This window comes from Rhinatrema bivittatum, chromosome 2, assembly GCF_901001135.1.
Source record: "Rhinatrema bivittatum chromosome 2, aRhiBiv1.1, whole genome shotgun sequence".
NCBI classification, from domain to species: Eukaryota; Metazoa; Chordata; class Amphibia; order Gymnophiona; family Rhinatrematidae; genus Rhinatrema; species Rhinatrema bivittatum.
Window position 1 is genome coordinate 130,234,264 of NC_042616.1, and position 19,279 is coordinate 130,253,542.

General features: G+C 44.2%; 1 protein-coding gene across 1 annotated transcript in view; it reads right to left on the reverse strand.

Annotated features, from left to right (window-relative positions):
- MTPAP (mitochondrial poly(A) polymerase) overlaps positions 1 to 19,279 on the reverse strand; it is a 124,161-nt gene that overhangs the window by 85,527 nt on the left and 19,355 nt on the right. The window contains exon 2 of the mRNA XM_029588622.1: positions 9,707 to 9,879. Coding sequence (XP_029444482.1) covers positions 9,707 to 9,879 — 173 coding nt within the window. The remainder of the gene's footprint in view (positions 1 to 9,706; positions 9,880 to 19,279) is intronic.

The following is a 19,279-nucleotide window of genomic DNA, read 5'->3' on the forward strand; positions in this document are numbered from 1 at the left end:
TCCAAAAGCATTTAAAAAATGGTTTACCTGTGAGTCAATACTTTCAACTAAGACGGATCTGCTCTTCTGATCAAGATTTTAAATTACAAGCATACATTCTGGCAAAGAGATTTTTTGAAAGGGGATATTCCCCTCTCGGTGGTACGATCAGCTTATAGAAGAGCGTGGTATTCCCCTAGATAACAACTATTGGAGTATCAGACGAAGAAATCAATTCAACAAGATGTTCTTGTATTAAAATACACTGATCAATCATCAGCGATTATTAGGAGTATACGACAGCACCGGCAAGTTCTTCAATTGCACCCTATTTTTTCGGAACTACCGTTAATTTCTTTTCAAAGGGGAAGTAACATTAAAGACAGTGTGGTCCGTGCAATACCGTTCATGCCTAGAGAGTTACCACTCGCTATTGGTCACAAAGCTTGTGGCGATTGCGATATGTGTGATTCTACTATTGAAGGGACACATTGGCAACATCCGATTAATAAAACAGTTATTTTTCGAAAATTTTCTTCAAATTGCAATACTTATAATGTAGTTTACATTATACAATGCCAGTGTCCCTCATTGTATGGTGGACGCACCTCGAGGCCCATTAGAGTTCGGTTACGGGAACATCGTAGTCGCCTAAATACAAAGAATATGGAAGCTCCCATAGTACAGCATTGTCTTTTAGCAGGACATGATTTTTCAAGTTTACGTTGGACTATTATAGATCATGTTTCAACTTCTTGTTGAGGTGGCGATACACGTTCCATATTGCATTATAAAGAACAACGCTGGATCTTTAAATTAGCAACAGAGTACCCATTGGGAATGAACGATACTGTGGCGTGGATGTCTCTCGTCTAAAGGTCCGGTTTTAGATTGTTTTGATTGGTTGCCGTCACCCGAATGGGTTAAATTTGATTGGTTCTTTCTGCAATCCATTAGAAAGTTTAAATACCTCCCTGAACCTTTTCTTGGCGACTCCATTTTTTCAATTCATGCCGAGATGCTGAAAGGAGTTGAACTCGCAGAAAAATCTAAGTATGTATTTCAAATATATTGGTTAAAAATCTTTGGTGATTGAGATTTAATGTAAATTTTCTTTATATTTTAGTAACGTAGCCCAAGCCCCTGAAGAAGTTATTTTACGAAACACGCACAGTGCTGGGCGTTGTTAACTGAGCAGTTTAAAGTTGGAACTGCGGTAAACAGTGTGGGCTTCTTTTGAGCAGTGCAAGTAAATCACCAAGCTGCTGTGATTCTACGTCACGATAAGTATTTTTTCTGTGGACTTATTTTTGAAGATTATATGCGGAGAATTGCCGTTTAGATAAATATTTGTTCCCCAAAAAAAAGTTAAGAAAAAATTTAAAAAAAAAAAAAAGGAGGGGACAAAAAGAAGGTGGATTCGCAACAAACCCTATGATTACAACACTAGGGGAGTGCATTTCACTTCTAAATGGGTAATAAATCCCATATTCATTTGAAGTGAATATAAGATAACACATGCCGGTGTGTAATTTATGCCTCCTTTATGAGGGTGGTTGTTAGAAACACAAATATTTTTGGCATCTGATATATTTGTGGTTTAATTATAGAAGGATATCATCGAACAGCTTGTAGAGAGGTCACAATATTTAACCATAAAGGAGAAGATATTTCTGGTGCAAAGTGATCCTAGGGTACCAGTAATATACGCAGTCCCAAAGATTCACAAGAACTTAACAAATCCAACAATCAGACCCATAGTATCTTTGAACGGATCCATATTGGAACCTCCGGCTGTATTTGTGGACCGTCACCTTCAGGTACTGGTGACAAGCAAACCTTCATATTTGAAAGATACAATACACTTTTTGAACATCCTTAAGGAGGTTAAAATAGCACAAGGTTCCATACTTTTGGTTACGATGGACATCCAATCGTTACATACTCAAATACCCCAGCAATCAGCTTTGGAAGTGGTAACTAGTGAAATATCTCATCACGGTGGGCTCAAAAGGATACCAGAAGAGTTTCTCACCACACTCACAAAATTGGTTCTATTTAACAATTATTTCGTGTTCAAAGAGAAAATAAATCATCAAGATCATGGCATCCCAATGGGGTCATCGTTGGCACCAGCAGTAGCCAACTTATATGTGGCAGATTTTGAGGCGAAATTCATATATACTTCAGTATGGTGGAGATATATTGAACATTGGTACAGATTCATTGACAATGTCTTTTTTGTGTGGCGAGGCACAGAGGAGCAATTGAGCACATTCATGTTGTGGATTAACACATTGGATGTTAATCTCAAATTTACACACAATCGGAGTAGAGACTCCTAGGACAGCAGGATGTTAGTCACATATGGGTGACATCATCTGATAGAACCCGGCATGGAAAACTTGTGTCAAAGTTTCTGGAACTTTGACTGTGCACACCAAGCATGCCCAGCGTGCCCTAAACCACGCGTCCATGCGGGGTCCCTCTTCAATCTAGTAACTTAGAATATGATTAAAATAAAAAACAAGAGAAGCCCAACTCCGTGGGTGGCAGGTGGTTTTTGTGAGGGCTAAATCCTGCTATCCGAGGGGAACACCTATTACAGGTAAGCAACTCTGTTTTATCCTAGGACAAGCAGAATGGTAGTCTTCACACATTGGTGAATCCCTAGCTACAGGCTGCTCCTCAAAACAAAAGGGGATCAACAAGCACAAATCAGGTGCCAACAGGCATAACGACCACAGTGCTATTGGAAACAGAGGGGGAGACAGCCTGAACCCATAAAAGGGCTCTAGGCAGGGAGAGTTGGGTTCACACCTCAAAGAGATTCCGAAGGAAAGATGGGCTGAACCTGCTGTCACACTGGCCATCCCTATCCAGACAGTAGTGAGATGCGAGTGTGTGTAGAGAACTCCACATTGCAGCCTTGCAGATCTCCTCCATGGGAACTGCTCACAAGTGGGCCACCAACATTGCCATGGCTGTGACAAAACGAGCTTTGACATGACCCCCAAGATGCAGTCCTGCCTGGGCATAACAGAAGATGCACTCTGCTAGACAGTTGGATAGTGTCTGTTTGGCAATGGCAACTCCCAACTTACTCCTGTCAAAAGAATAAAAAGTTGAATGGACTGTCTATGGGCTTCTGTCCACTCCAGATAGAAGACTATTGCTCTCTTGCAATCCAAACTGTAAAGTGCTCGTTCGCCTTGGTGCGAATGTGGCCTGGGAAAGAATATTGCCAGGACGATTGACTGGTTAAGATGGAAATCTGTCACCACCTTAGTTACTAAGGCCTGGAGCTCGCTGACCCTGTGCACTGAAGTGACCACCACCAAAAATATGACCTTCCAGGTCAGGTACTTCAGGTCACAGGAGCGCAGCAGCTCAAACGGAATTTTCATCAACTGAGCTAGCACCATGCTGAACTCCCAAGAGAGAGCAGGAGGCATTAGGGAAGACTTCAACTGAAGCAGGCCACGTATGAAATATACAACTATCGCATGTGCAGAGATGGGCGTGCCATCTACACCCTGGTGGTAACGCCAACTGCACTGAGATGAACTCTAACAGAGTTGATCTTCAAGCCAACGTCTGAAAGGTGCAAAAGGTAATCAAGCAGTTTTTGTGTGGAGCAGAAGAATAGATCAAGTTCCTTCTACTCGCACCACACAGAAAACCTCCTCCACTTCAGTCCATAGGACTTTCTAGTGGAAGGCTTGCTGAAAGCCACCAGGACCCAAGACACAACCTCAAAGAGATTGAGCAGCTGTAGAATTAACCTCTCAACATCCAAGCTCTAAGCGACAGGGCCTGGAGGTTGGGATGCCGCAGCCTGCCTTGATAATCTTCATAGTCCTTCGGTCCTCGCGAAGCTTCAAGAGAGACTTCGTCAGAGGATATGCATACAGAAGACCCTTGCGTGAATGGTGGGCAAAGGCATCAGAGGTTGGTTTGCCGTTTGACCTGTACAGGGAGCAGAACTGAGTCACCTTCCTGTTGCAGGGAGACGCAAACAAGTCCACATCTGGGTTTCCCCAGAGGCGAAAGATCTAGTTCCCCACCTCCTGGTCCAGAGACCACTGGGGGATCTGAAGGCATGACTCAGTCTGTCCACTATCAAGTTCTTCATTCTGGCCAGATATATGGCCCTGAGTACGATCCCATGGGACAAGCCCCAGGACCTGATCTGGACTGCTTCCTGACACAGGAAGTACAACCCTGTGCCTCCCTACTTGTTGACATATCACATTGCTACTTGGTTGTCTGTTTGGATCAGGACAATTTTGTTGAACAGCTGATCTCTGAAATCCCACAGCATGTATCTGATCACCTGGAGCTCCAGGAAGTTGATTTGACATCTTGCTTCCTGGGCAGACCTTAGGCCCTGGGCATGAATCCCTTCTACATGAGCTCCCCATCCCACGATGGATGCATCGGTGATTAGGACAATTTGGGTAGGGGAATTTTGGAAAGATATGCCCTGTTCCAAATTCAAGAGAATATTCCACCAGGACAAAAAGTGCTGGAGGGATGGAGTGATTCAGATGCAAGCCTGGAGGCTCTGCGTGACCTAGCACCAGTGTGACCTTAGGGTCCATTGGGGTCTGTGCATGTGTAAGTGTGCCAAGGGAGTAACATGGACAGTTGTAGCCATGTGGCCCAACAGCCTCAACATGTGCTGAGCTGAAACCTGCTGGCTCTGTTGAATCACTGTTGCTATGGATGCCAATGTGAGCAAGAAGGCTTTTGCCTGAGCCTTGTCTAGCAGGGTTCCTATGAAGTCCAATCGAGGTGACTGGATGAGATGGGACTTCGGGCGGTTGATGATGAACCCTACTGACTCCAACACCCGGATGGTCAAATGCATGGACAGATTGGCCTCTGCCTGGGAGGCGTTCTTGACCAGCCAATCGTCCACGTAAGGAAAAACATGCACTCCCAGCCTGTAGAGGTGTGCTCCACCATGGCTAGGCATTTTGATAAGACATGTGGACCGACGCTAGCCCGAAACCAACACTCTGTACTAGAAATGCTGTTTGCCTACCATATATCTGAGATAATTTCTTGTGACTTGAGAAGATCTCCATGTGAGTGTATGCGTCCTTTAAATCGAGGAAGCATAGCCAGTCCTCTTTTTGCAAGAGGGGAATTAGAGTGCCCAGGAAAACCATCTTGAACTTTTCATTTTTGAGAAATGTCACAACGGAAAATGCCATAATACCTCTGTATCGCTCCATGTTGAGACCGCACCTTAAATACTGTGTACAATTCTGGTTGCCGCATCTCAAAAAAGATATAGTTGAAATGGAGAAGGTACAGAGAAGGGCGACCAAAATGATAAAGGGGATGGAACAGCTCCCCTATGAGGAAAGACTAAAGAGGTTAGGACTGTTCAGCTTGGAGAAGAGACAGCTGAGGGGGGATATGATAGAAGTGTTTAAAATCATGAGAGGTCTAGAAAGGGTAAATGTGAATCGGTTATTTAGTCTTTCGGATAACAGAAGGACTAGGGGGCACTCCATGAAGTTAGAATGTGGCACATTTAAAACTAATCTGAGAAAGTTCTTTTTCACTCAGTGCACAATTAAACTCTGGAATTTGTTGCCAGGGGATGTGGATAGTGCAGCTAGTGTAGCTGGGTTTAAAATAGGACTGGATAAGTTCTTGGAGGAGAAGTCCAGTACCTGCTATTAATTAAGTTGACTTAGAAAATATCCATTGCTATTACTAGCAACAGTAACACGGGATAGACAGTTTATGGGTACTTGCCAGGTTCTTATGGCCTGGATTGGCCACTGTTGGAGACAGGATGCTGGACTTGATGGACCCTTGGTGTGACCCAGTATGGCATGTTCTTATGTTCTTAAACTTGTTCAAGGCCCTCAGGTCTAGGATGCGATGAAGTCCCCCTGTCCTCTTTGGAATCAGGAAGTACTGGGAGTAGAATCCCTGCCCTCTTTGCCTTGGTGGGGCAGGCTCAACCGCTTTGAGCACTAAGAGGGTGGAGAGCTCCATTAACAGTACCTCCTGATGCATTATTGGCCCCCAAAACGGGCACGGAAGACAATTTGGCAGGACACTCAATAGGTTCAATTGTCAATTGGTACAATGACAGACAATGGACAGAACCCACTGAGTCCCTATCCAGACCTTAGTGAGATGAGAATGTGTGGAGAGAACTCCACAATGAAGCCTTGCAGATCTCATCCATGGGAACTGCTCGCAAGTGGGCCACCGACATTTCCATGGCTGTGACAAAATGAGCCTTGACATGACCCCCAAGATTCAGTCCGCATAGTGGGCCACAGATCCACAAAGAAGCATAGCTTGCCCCCAACCGAGGGGTCCAGTGTCTCTGGTACAGGTGGCTGGCTCATGCTCCCTACGATCCAGTCAAAACCCCATTCCGGGATTTGGCTGGGGTGCCGGCTGGGGCTTGGGAGCTTTCTGCTGCCTGGGACAGCCGCAGGAGCTTACCCTCTGCAAATGAGAGTGAGGGGGGTCAGAGGATAGTGCTTCCTCTGGTGGTAGAAAGACTTCCTTTGACCCTGCCTTGCCAACCTCCTGGCTGAGGAGGGCTGGTCTGAAATGCTGGCAGAGAGTTGCTGGAGGGTCTCATGGTGAGACCAACACTGTGCCACTGCATCCCATACCTTATCTCCAAAGAGATTCTCAGAGAGTCTTTCCTGTAACTCCGGTCGGAGATCCAACGCCCGTAGACATGCCATTCTGCGGGCATCGATTCCTGCTGTAAAGACTCTCTATGCCATCTCAAAAACATCATAGGTTGAACGAACCTTGTGTTTTTCCACACGCCAGGCCCTGACACACCAGCAATAAGAAGGTGTTTTGCTGATGTTGAGGCAGTCACTTGACTGCCTCCTGCACCTGCTTCCAGTGGTTGCGCGACTATTGGTTCATGTAGAACTGATAAGAGGCAATGCAGGCAATGAGGAAAGCCCCCTGGAATACCTTCCTCCCAAGAGCGACCATCGTTCTGTGATTCTTCCCTGGGGGCACAGAGGCATGAATCCAAGAGCACATGGCCCTCTTGAGAGCAGATTCGACCACAACAGATTGGTGTGACAGCTGACACTTCTCGAATTCGGTAGCCTGTTGGATGAGGTAAACCCCATCTACTTTCCTATTTACAGGAGGTACCGTGAGGGAGTGTTCCCAGATCCTCAGCAGCAACTCCTTGAAGATCTCATGCACCGGGACCGCCACGATCTCTTTAGAAATCTCCAAGAACTGGAGGATTTCCAGCATCTTGTACCTGGCATCCTCCTCCATCATCAGCTGAAAAAGGGAAGGCCTTGGCCATCGCCCGCACAAAATCTGCAGAGGTCAAGTCCTCTGGTGGAGACTTCTTCGTTCTTCTGGAGGAGAGACTGTTTTGAAGGGAGACTCTCCGAGTCGTCAGAGGAGGATTCTGCAGTATCATCCCCCCAGGGGTCATACGGGGCCTCAGCTTCACTGTAATCCACAGGGAATGGGGCCTAGGTGCTCGGCCTTTGCCCAGAGATATGGGCACCGGTGCCAGCCCTGGCAAAGCTAGACGGAGGGCTGCAAGCCTTAGTGTCCCTGCTGGCTTTGATACTGGTTCCGAGGAGGAGGAAGCTCCAATGAGCACAATATCGGTTGGGGGAAGGATTGGTATCCTACCAGGCATCGATGGCCACCTGGGAACCAATGCCAACTGGGTCGGTGATACAACGATAAGCGCACTGAGCTGTTCCAGCAGTGGTAAAAGCAAGGAAAGCACAAGGCATCGGCACCATCAGTGCTACCAGCTCGATGCCCTGCAACGCGCCTGCTCCACTGCCAGCTGAACTTTGCGCTCCAACTCCTCCTCGAAAGTTGCCGATGTCTGGCCAGATCTTCCTTGGATCCCCAAGCTGGATTGGCGACTGGCACCAGGACTGGAGGAGACTGTTGCAGATCTGGGCGCACAAGCAGCAACCAAAGATGTCATGCAACGCCCCCAGGCAGTGCACACACACCTTGTGGGGGTCCTTGATGGACTCTGTCTTTGGACACTGGGGGCATCGGAAACCAGACAAGGCCTTGATAAACAAAAAGAAGGGGAAAAAACAAGAGGTGGTAACAGTGGGTGGCCAATGCTGGCGGCCACAGAGGCACTGCTGCCGGGGGGGGGGAGAAAGAGGAAGCAAAAATAAACGTACTGAACCGCTGAAAAACCTGACTGAGGAGTCCAAGGGGATCCAAGAGGGACCAGACGTTGATGAAACATGCAAAAAAAACCGAAAATAAATCGGTGAAAACGTTTTCCAAAACAATTTCCTGAAGAAAAGCCAAGAGCTCACTTAACCGTGGTGAAAGCTCCGCAGAAAAAAAAAAAAAAAAAAGAGAATGAAGAGGGACCCCGCGTGGATGCATGGTTTAGGGCATACTGGGCATGCTCAGTGTGCACAGTCAAAGTTACAGAAACTTTGATATAAGTTTACCATACCGGACTCCATCCGATGATGTTCAGCAATGTGTGAGGACTACCATCCTGTTTGTCCTAGGAGAATACGGAAGTTTGATTGGGAACACAGCTAAATGGCCCTTGCAGATTTATCAACATCCCTAGCAATGTTTTACGATCATCATCTGAGCTACTATTAGGATCAGGATGAAATGTCACTGTTAAACCAATTGTGATCTAGCAGAGAAATTGTGATGGCTCACAGACTAACCATCGTGTGCATTATAGGGTAAAAACAAATGGCAGATTCCACCATCATTTGCAACTAAAAGAGGGAGGGAAGATACGTCCATTTAGATTTCAAGAAAAATATATTCTATAAAGAACACAAAAAATGGAAAGAATGTTCTGCTGATTTCAATGTTACACAAGGGTGACAAGATCAATAACAGCACTTGAAACCTTTTGAAGCCAAAGATAGCAACTTTTACAATACGACAAAAGGAAGAAATGAACAGTTGATAAAGTGTGTGCAACTCACAACTGTGCTAGCAATACCAGATACTGGCCAATGGTTGCTTTATAGTTTTCTGAATGGGGCTGACATCCATGCATTTGTGGTCAACTATGGAAATAAACAACACTCAGTTGGTGAGAAGAGAGTTTCTCAAGAAACCGTACTGACTTGCAAGCAACGACCTCAACAGGAGCACTACCTCAAGCAGCGCAACCAGTGAAATCAAGTGCTGGAGAAAGAAGTCCAAAGGGAGCAACAATAGAAGAAAGCAGGGAAAATGTAAAGAATGTAAAAGAAAGGACAGAAGAACATAGTACTTGTTCTCCAAGTGGTATATGTTCCTGTGTTTAGAATATATAAATGTCTTATAAGAAGAGTGCTTGAAAAAGGTCTCTCTCTCTCAATGAACTTTGAAATGCTACATGGATTCCTTGCATTTTCCTTGTAATTTGTTCTTGGTTGTATTTTCTGTGATAAATTTTGTAAATTTTCATGACTTCTATTTTATTTTACATTCTCTCATGTGCAACATGATTATAGCAGTGCTGTTTAAAAAGCATGTTTATTTCCAACTTTATATTTGAAATTTATTTTTAAATTTCTTAGTTGTATACAAACAAAAATCTACAAGATTACTTTTATGTAAAACATTTTTAATAAGTCTTAGGTTTAAATTAGCAAACAAATCCCTAACTGGATTCTTAAAACCAATGCGAGCATATGATTTCAAAATGGGGAGCAAGGGTTGCCATCTTCGTACTGATGATACTTACATAACTTTCGTAGAAGAAGTGGCTGTTAATCTTTCCATACTGAGATAAATGTTTAAGAAACTTCTTCTCATTAATCTTGGAGGGACAGTTAATCAGCACTGTATGCTGTGCCTGTGTTTGTCTTTCAACTTGCACTTCTGTGAATGTCTTTCTTGAAGTACTGCTTTCAGAACCTGTGAAAAAAAACAAAGCATGCTCATTAATAAGTGTGTAAAGGCCACCTATAAGATGTAAGAACTGCACTTAGTACATCTTCTAGAGCGTGAAATGTTATCACAGACTGAAGGAGGAGATGGGCCTCTACCACCATCTGCTGGCCTAACTGGCCAGCAGCACATTGTGCAGTATGCACTATTGCCTGTATTATCTTATATGTGAAAATTCTCCAATGTGTGTATTTCAGCCTATATCAAGAAAACAAACAATTGCTAAAACAGAAGCAATTGTGTCTGGTCTGATCTTTTTCCAGGATCGCTCGCAGTCAGCAAAGCAATTATTTTCTTACCAGATCAAAGTCCTCAGATAAATCCTTGTTCAACCACATAGCTTATACAGGCAGACTTCCTGCACTGATTAACTGCAACCGCTTTGATCTTGTGAAAGATACAGCTTTGCTGATTGCAAGTGATCATGGAAACAGAAGAGAAAACACATTTGCTTCTGTCTTTAGGAATTAAATGAATATCCTTGACTCAGATTAGGAGACTAGCTGAATTTTGCACATTGGGGTATTTCTGAATACAAAATGGGGTTGGGGTTTTTTCTAGGTTTTAGTACATATTGTGAAGGAGACATGCTCAATGAGACCCTTTCACTGTATCCAGGTCAGTTTTATTATGTTTGTCATAACACGTTGTATAAATTCCAGAGATTAGTTAGGAAGAAGAAAAGAAAAAATAAGCAAGAACAAGGAGTGAGCAGAGTCAAGAGTTGAAGAAATGCAGGGCAAGCAAAAAAAAAAAAAAAAGACAAAAAAAATAAGTAAAATAAGTGCAAAAAGCCAAACACAAAACCAAGCAAAAATTTAAAAAAATGTCACTTAAAAAAAAAATTCTTGGCTGGTGTTCAAATTTTCTAAATATGTTCAATCCCTTATTATAAAGCTGAAACCTGAGAGTTTTTACAAGGGTAGAAATGGGGTTAACAAAAGAACTATCCATCAATACTTGCAGATTCTTGGCAGTGTGAGCAGGAACAAGGGTTGTGTTACCTGAGAGAATACTCAAAGGAAGTACAGGAATTCAGTCTTAGAAGGAATGGTTTCACGGCTAGCCAGCTTAAAACAACAGACAAAAAGGACAGCCGTGAGGCAATAGGGAAAGAGGAAATAATGCAAAAATTAAAAAAAAAAGAGTATATTGTTGTAATGACAGCCAGCCACTAACAGGTGTATACAGAAAAATAAAAAGATGACAGAGGACTGATCCTCAGTGGACACCAACTGAAAGAGGGCAGGAAAAAAAGGAGTGAGTTATTTACTAGTATTGTAAATAAACAAGTTATTTACAAATATTGTAAAAAAAAAAAGAGATGAACCTTAGAGAGAAAATCAAAACAATCAACCATGCCAAAAGCAGCAGATAGAACTACTGGAACAAAGACCCTAGAATAATGAAGTTTGATATGTAGATCATTTAAACTAGCAACAGGCAGGGATTCAAAACTTCTTGCAGGACTTAGTCACAGGGAAAAAAATGCACTCTCTATGCATTTCTGCCTCCTCCCAAAAATAATTTTGAAGTATAAAGGGAGCCCCAAATATTCCCCTTAGACTAGTAGTTGCCCCTTGACCCTAGAGAGTGTAGTGTGAGTGGTCTCAACAGACCCTACCCCTGTGACTGATGTAAGTTTAGGAAGGTTTGACCCTCTCCAGTGGGAAGTCTGTTAGGTTTAATAGAATTCCTGTGCCCAGTGCAGGGGTAGTCTTGAGAAGTCAGTCTGCAGTCCACAGATTGAATGCAACACCTTTCCATGAAGTGGTGCTGGTGTGGGGGGGTCTGGTTTTTCCTATGGAGGGAAAGGAGTGGGCCTCTTCTCAATACAGGGATGCTTGAAAAAAAAAAAAAAAAAAAAAAGAGTTCCTGTCCTAGGAACGCAGCTGATGCCCAAACTAGGTTCCCGGGTCTTTGGGGAAGGAAGAAGTCTTGGGGTTGTACAAAGTGAAATTCTAAGAGATAGTGTGAAGATAAATAGTCGTCTTAAGGAAGCAAGGTATTAAATCCCCACTACTCATCTGTCCAGAGAGAGTAATTGGAAATGTTTGGGGGGGGGGGGGGGATTGTCTGAGGGAATTCAGAGAAAATATTACCCAACTGAGGAAGGTCCTGAAGAGTTGCTGGTTGAAAAAAAGGAATCAGTCAAGCCTAAACTGCTGTGAGATTGAGAGAAGTGAAAGAGAGTGAAGGAAATAGCTGCATCCACAGAAGGAACCAGGGGAGATCCCAGATAAGAGGATTCCTTCTCCAGAAAGTGTAGTTGCTAAAGGTAAGCAGCATGGTGCTATGAGAGACTGAGTTGTTTGTGTGCTTTGGACTTTATTTGCTGAAATGTGATGTTCTGGGCATTGAGGGTGCTCCTAGGATTTTGTTCCTGCCAGAGACCAGTGAAGATTTATTTTTGAATAACTTTTGTGTCAATGCGCCATTTTGACTGGTGTGACAGGACCCAAAAAAGAGAGCAAAATCTTAAGGGTTCCAGCACTCCCTGATGCACCGCAGTGTCTATAATCCGATTGGAATGCGGGAAGAAGGCACAGTGGGAAGACATGGTGAATGCATTTCTTCCCTCGTGCATGCACAAAGCCCACACCAACTCACTCCAGTACATTTCTCTCTCCGCCACTCAGTCCCTTTAACTCTCTTCCACTCACTTCCCACCCAGGTAATACAGTCTTCTTCTTCTGATCAAACAATTATATGAACTGTCTGCATTTAATCAAATGGCTTTTAGTAGCTTATGTTTAAGGAAAGCAAATGTGATGTACAAATCTATGACAACCATGCTAGCATAAGCTAGCTTCCTATGATGCCTCTAAAAAAAAAACAAAAAAAAAAAACAAACAAATAAATAATCTTGAATACCTACTATGCTTAGACCAACTCAGTAGTTTGAAAATTAGGATATTTTGTAGTTGATACCAGTTTCATTGCAGAGATCATTTATTTAATTATTTACCCGCCTCCCAGTTTCTAATTCCCTGTTAAAATGTAATTTCCATACTTTACCAGTTTTGATGTAAACCGGCATGATGTTCACAACTAATGCCGGTATATAAAAATGTTTAAATAAAATAAATAAATAAATACTCTTTTGGAGCTCATAAAAGAGAGATCAACATGTATTTGTTATATGTTTCTTGATTGCCGTTAAGTGTATGAATTATTTCTCCTCCCAATTTGTTTTCTTAAAATCATTAGAGAAATGGGCACTTAAAGGGGCACTTAGAGAAGATAAGGCCATTGCGGAAAGATTAAATGATTTCTTTGCTTTGGTGTTTACTGAAGAGGATGTTGGGGAGGTACCCGTAATGGAGAAGGTTTTCATGGGTAATGATTCAGATGGACTGAACCAAATCACGGTGAACCTAGAAGATGTGGTAGACCTGATTGACAAACTGAAGAGTAGTAAATCACCTGGACCGGATGGGATACACCCCAGAGTTCTGAAGGAAATAAAAGATAAAATTTCAGACCTATTAGTAAAAATTTGTAACCTATCATTAAAATCATCCATTGTACCTGAAGACTGGAGGATAGCTAATGTAACCCCAATATTTAAAAAGGGCTCCAGGGGCGATCCGGGAAACTACAGACCGGTTAGCCTGACTTCAGTGCCAGGAAAAATAGTGGAAAGTGTTCTAAACAAACATATAGAAAGACATGGTCTAATGGAACAAAGTCAGCATGGTTTTACTCAAGGCAAGTCTTGCCTCACAAATCTGCTTCACTTTTTTGAAGGAGTTAACAAACATGTGGATAAAGGTAAACCGGTAGATGTAGTGTACTTGGATTTTCAGAAGGCGTTTGACAAAGTTCCTCATGAGAGGCTTTTAGGTAAAGTAAAAAGTCATGGGATAGGTGGCGATGTCCTTTAGTGGATTGCAAACTGGCTAAAAGACAGGAAACAGAGAGTACGATTAAATGGACAATTTTCTCAGTGGAAGGGAGTGGGCAGTGGAGTGCCTCAGGAATCTGTATTGGGACCCTTACTTTTCAATATATTTATAAATGATCTGGAAAGAAATACGAGTGAGATGATCAAATTTGCAGATGATACAAAATTGTTCAGAGTAGTTAAATCCCAAGCAGATTGTGACACATTACAGGAGGACCTTGCAAGACTGGAAGATTGGGCATCCAAATGGCAGATGAAATTTAATGTGGTCAAGTGCAAGGTGTTGCATACAGGGAAAAATAACCCTTGCTGTAGTTACACGATGTTAGGTTCCATATTAGGAGCTTCCACCCAGGAAAGAGATGTAGGCATCATAGTGGATAATACTTTAAAATCGTCGGCTCAGTGTGCTGCAGCAGTCAAAAAAGCAAACAGAAAGTTAGAAATTATTAGGAAGGGAATGGTTAATAAAATGTCATAATGCCTCTGTATCGCTACATGGTGAGACCGCACCTTGAATTCTGTGTACAATTCTGGTCGCCGCATCTCAAAAATGATATAGTTGCGATGGAGAAGGTACAGAGAAGGGCAACCAAAATGATAACGGGGATGGAACAGCTCCCCTATGAGGAAAGGATGAAGAGGTTAGGGCTGCTCAGCTTGGAGAAGAGACGGCTGAGGGGGGATATGATAGAGGTCTTTAAGATCATGAGAGTCTCGAACGAATAGATGTGACTCGGTTATTTACACTTTTGAATAATAGAAGGACTAGGGGGCATTCCATGAAGTTAGCAAGTAGCACATTTAAGACTAATCTGAGAAAATTATTATTCACTCAATGCACAAAGCTCTGGAATTTGTTGCCAGACGATGTTGTTCGTGCAGTTAGTGTAGCTGGGTTCAAAAAAGGTTTGGATAAGTTCTTGGAGGAGAAGTCCATTAACTGATATTAATCAATTTTACTTAGGGAATAGCCACTGCTATTAATTGCATCAGTAGCATGGGATCTTCTTAGTGTTTGGTTAATTGCCAGGTTCTTGTGGCCTGGTTTGGCCTCTGTTGGAAACAGGATGCTGGGCTTGATGGACCCTTGGTCTGACCCAGCATGGCAATTTCTTATGTTCTTAAGGTGGGAGGTAGTAATTTTGGAGGCAGTTATTAGATCAAGAATATTTTATTCCAATATTGTGGAAAAGAAGGCAAAGGAAAATAATGTGGTCAAGGAAGTAGAAACTAGTATAGATTGAGGAATAGGTACAGAGCTGAGGGCACAGAGAGGAGGAGGATGCTTCAGAAGCCCCGATACTGTTAAATAGCTTGAAAAGTAGAGCATAAAGTGAGTGAGGACAGGATGGCTGGAGAAGGGTAGCAGAGAAATGAGTCGATGGTGAGATACAAATGTTATGGACTTTTAACAGAAGCCAAGACCATTTGGTTAGCCAAAGAGAGAGAAAAATAATGAGTTAAACTGGAAATAATCCTCATCTGAGTGAGATTTCTTTTACTTGGTCTTAGCTTTCCAGAGGTTTCAATGCAAAGACTGGAACTCTGAGTGAACCAAGACTGAGGTGGGGAGAGGAGATGATTAACTCCAGAGAAGAAGGGGAGGCACAATACACAAAGGAAAGAAGTTAAGCAATAAATTTAATATTTTAAAGCTGAGTTAGAAAGGGTGGGAACTTGTACTTATTTTTATGTATTTATTCCTTTTATATACCGTCATTCCAAAAGTAGATTACAATGGTTTACAAATATAGCAATGAATTACTTTTTTAGTGAGTTTGCAAGGATAGTGACTTGTCTAAGATCTCCAGGTTTGGCATGGGGAATGTAAATGAAAGTGGAAGGCAGCTGAAAATAAGATTAAAGCAGAGGCATACAAAGTGCAGCCCACTTGAGATTTGTAGCAAAAATATATCTTTTACCTAATTAGGAAACACACATGAACTTGAAATTTGTTTTTGAAATTATAGTTTGCGTTTGTGACTAAGTAATTATAATTATATTTGTAATAATATACACCATTAAAACACCAATATGACTTGAAACACAGTAACAATGAGAAGAGATTTCTGTCCAAATATGAGAAAAGAAATGGAGAAATTACTTACCTGATAATTTTGTTTTCCTTAGTGTAGACAGATGGACTCAGGACCAATGGGTATAGTGTACTCCCGATAGCAGTTGGAGATTGATCAGATTTCAATCTGACGTCAGCCCCTAGTACATATACCCCTGCAGGAAGTGCAGCTCTTCAGTACTCTCCTCGAAAAGCATTGTGGATATATGTGTGACTGAATAACTTGATTAACTTTATAACTTGGTTAACTTAATAAATTTGAACCGGTTGAATTGGTTATAGCTGGAGACTGCCAGTGCCCTCAACCGAGAAACGTCGACACCCGGTAGGATGGGTGTCCTAGCTGAAGGAAAGCATGGCTTACCCGTGAATCCCCCGAGAATTCCATGAGTAACGGCAGCCGTGGGTGGGCTGCTGAGTCCATCTGTCTACACTAAGGAAAACGAAATTATCAGGTAAGTAATTTCTCCATTCCTAGCGTGTAGCAGATGGACTCAGGACCAATGGGATGTATAAAAGCTACTCCCGAACCGGGTGGGAAGCTGCCCATGTCCCACTTAGTACTGCCCTTGCAAATGCTGTGTCCTCCCGAGCCTGAACATCAAGGCGGTAAAACCTAGAGAAGGTGTGGATGGAGGACCATGTCACCGCCCTGCAGATCTCGGCAGGTGACAGCATCTTGGTTTCCGCCCAGGACACTGCCTGGGCTCTAGTAGAATGGGCCTTGACTTCTAAAGGCGGTGGCTTGCCTGCTTCTACCTAGGCCGCCTTGATGTCTTTGATCCAGCGCTATGGTTGCTCGCGAGGCCGCTTCCCCTTGCTTCTTCCCGCTGTGAAGGACGAATAGATAGTCCGTCTTTCGTACGGATTCCAACCTTTCCAGGTATCGGACTAGGAGCCTGCAGACATTGAGATGGCGCAGACTTCGAGCCTCTTCCAAATACTTATGCTCCTCTGGCGATGGTAGCAAGATGGAAGTGAGACACCACTTTGGGGAGGAACGACGGAACTGTGTGTAACTGGATGGTTCCCGGGGTGAGTCTGAGGAACGGCTCTCGGCAGGACAGTGCTTGTAGCTCGGATATACGAAGGGCCGAACAGACTGCCAGCAGGAAGGCTGTCTTCAGTGTTAATAGTCGGAGAGACAGGCCGCAGAGAGGTCTGAAGGAGGTTTCTGCTAGGAAATCTAGGACCAGGTTGAGGTTCCAAAGAGGCAACGGCCACTTCAGGGGTGGTCAGATCTGCTCGACTTCTTTCAGAAAGCGGGAGACATCCGGGTGAGAGGCTATGCTGCCGCTCTCGCTCTTGGTTCCATAGCATGACAATGCGGCCACCTGTACCTTGATGGAGTTAAGAGACAATCCCTTCTGTAGGCCCTTCTGCAGGAATTCCAAAATCACAGGAATTTTGACTGAGTGTGGTATGATGTTGCGGTCCTCGCACCAGGCTTCGAATACTCTCCAAATCCTTATGTATGTTAGGGATGTGGAGAACTTGCGTGATCGGAGTAGGGTGTCAATTACTGCCCCCGAGTATCCGCTCTTCCTTAGGTGAGTCTTCTCAATGGCCAGACCGAAGGGGGAATCTAGCTGGATCCTCGTGGAGGATCGGTCCCTGTGGAACAGGTCTCTGTGTGGAGGTAGCGGCAGGGGACTCCCTGTCAGCAGTCTTCGCATGTCTGCGTACCACAGTCTTCTTGGCCAGTCTGAGGCCAATAGAAGTACTGATCCCCTGTGTTCTACCTTGTGGATGATTGCGCCCAATAAGGGCCATGGCGGGAAGGCGTATAACAGAGTCTCCTGTGGCCAGGCCTGTACCGGGGTATCGATTCCCTGGGACTGGGGTTCCCGCCTGCGGCTGAAGAAACTGGGCACTTGGGCGTTGGACCGGTTTGCCAGGAGGTCCATGGTTGGTGTTCCCCAACAGTTTACTATCAATTGGAATGCTGTGGTCGACAGCCTCCATTCTCCTGGATCTAGACTTTCTCTGCTGAGGTAATCCGCAGCGACATTCTTTCCCGGCGATGTGGACAGCCGAGATCTCTTGAAGATTCACTTCCGCCCATGACATTAGGAGGACTATTTCCAGAGACACACGTTGGCTTCTGGTTCCTCCCTGACGGTTGATGTAGGCCACTGTTGTGGCATTGTCCGACATTACTCTGACCGCTTTGTCTCGGAGTCTGTGAACGAACCTTAGGTAGGCTAGTCTGACTGCCCGGGCTTCTAGGCGATTGATGTTCCATCCCGACTCTTCTTCGTTCCATTGCCCTTGGGCGGTTAGCTCCTGGCAGTGTGCTCCCCATCCTCGTAGGCTGGCATCCGTGGTGAGTAGGATCCAGGTTGGTGAGGATAGTCTCATTACCTGGCTCAGATGGGCTTCTTGCAGCCACCATCATAGTTGGGCCCGAACGCTGTCTGGGAGCTGAAGACGTACGGTGTAGTTCTGGTACAGTGGATTCCATCGTGATAGTAGTGAGCGTTGTAGGGGTCTCATGTGAGCTCGTGCCCATGGCACTACTTCCAGTGTGGATGCCATGAGGCAGAGGACTTGTAGGTAATCCCATGCTGTGGGGCGAAGTTCGCTCAACAGGGTTCGTAACTGGGTCATCAGTTTTGATCTCGTCGGTGTCAGGATGACCCTGTTTTGTTTGGTGTCGAACCGGACTCCCAAGTATTCTAGAGATTGGGAGGCCTGCAGGCAGCTCCTGTTTGTGTTGACCACCCACCCGAGGCTCTCCAGTAGAGTTTTGACTCTGTTGGTTGCCTGGTGACTTTCCTCTGGGGATTTCACTCTAATCAGCCAATCATCTAGATAAGGGTGCACGCGGATTCCTTCCTTCCTCAGTGTTGCTGCCACCACCATGATCTTGGTGAACACCCGGGTTGCAGTGGCTAACCCGAAAGGTAGTGCCCGGAACTGGTAGTGATGGTCCAGGATCAAGAAGCGTAGAAAACGCTGATGCTCTTGATAGATCAAAACGTGTAGGTAGGCTTCCAACAGATCCAGAGATGTAAGGAACTCTCCCGGTTGTATCGCCCTTATTACTGAGTGTAGGATTTCCATGTGGAAGCAAGGAATCTTCAGGTGACGGTTGACCAACTTAAGGTCCAGGATGGGTCTGAATGTTCCTTCTTTCTTGGGGACGATAAAATAGATGGAATAATGTCCAGTATTTATTTGTTGTGGAGGCACCAGTGTTATAGCCTCTAAGGCTAGCAATCTGGTCAGTGTAGCTTCCACTGCCATCCTCTTGGAAGGGTCGTGGCAGGGAGATTCCACAAACTTGTCAGGAGGGAGATGGTGGAAATCCAGGTAATATCCCTCTCAAATGATGGATAGGACCCACTTGTCCAAAGTTATCTCGAGCCATCTTTGAT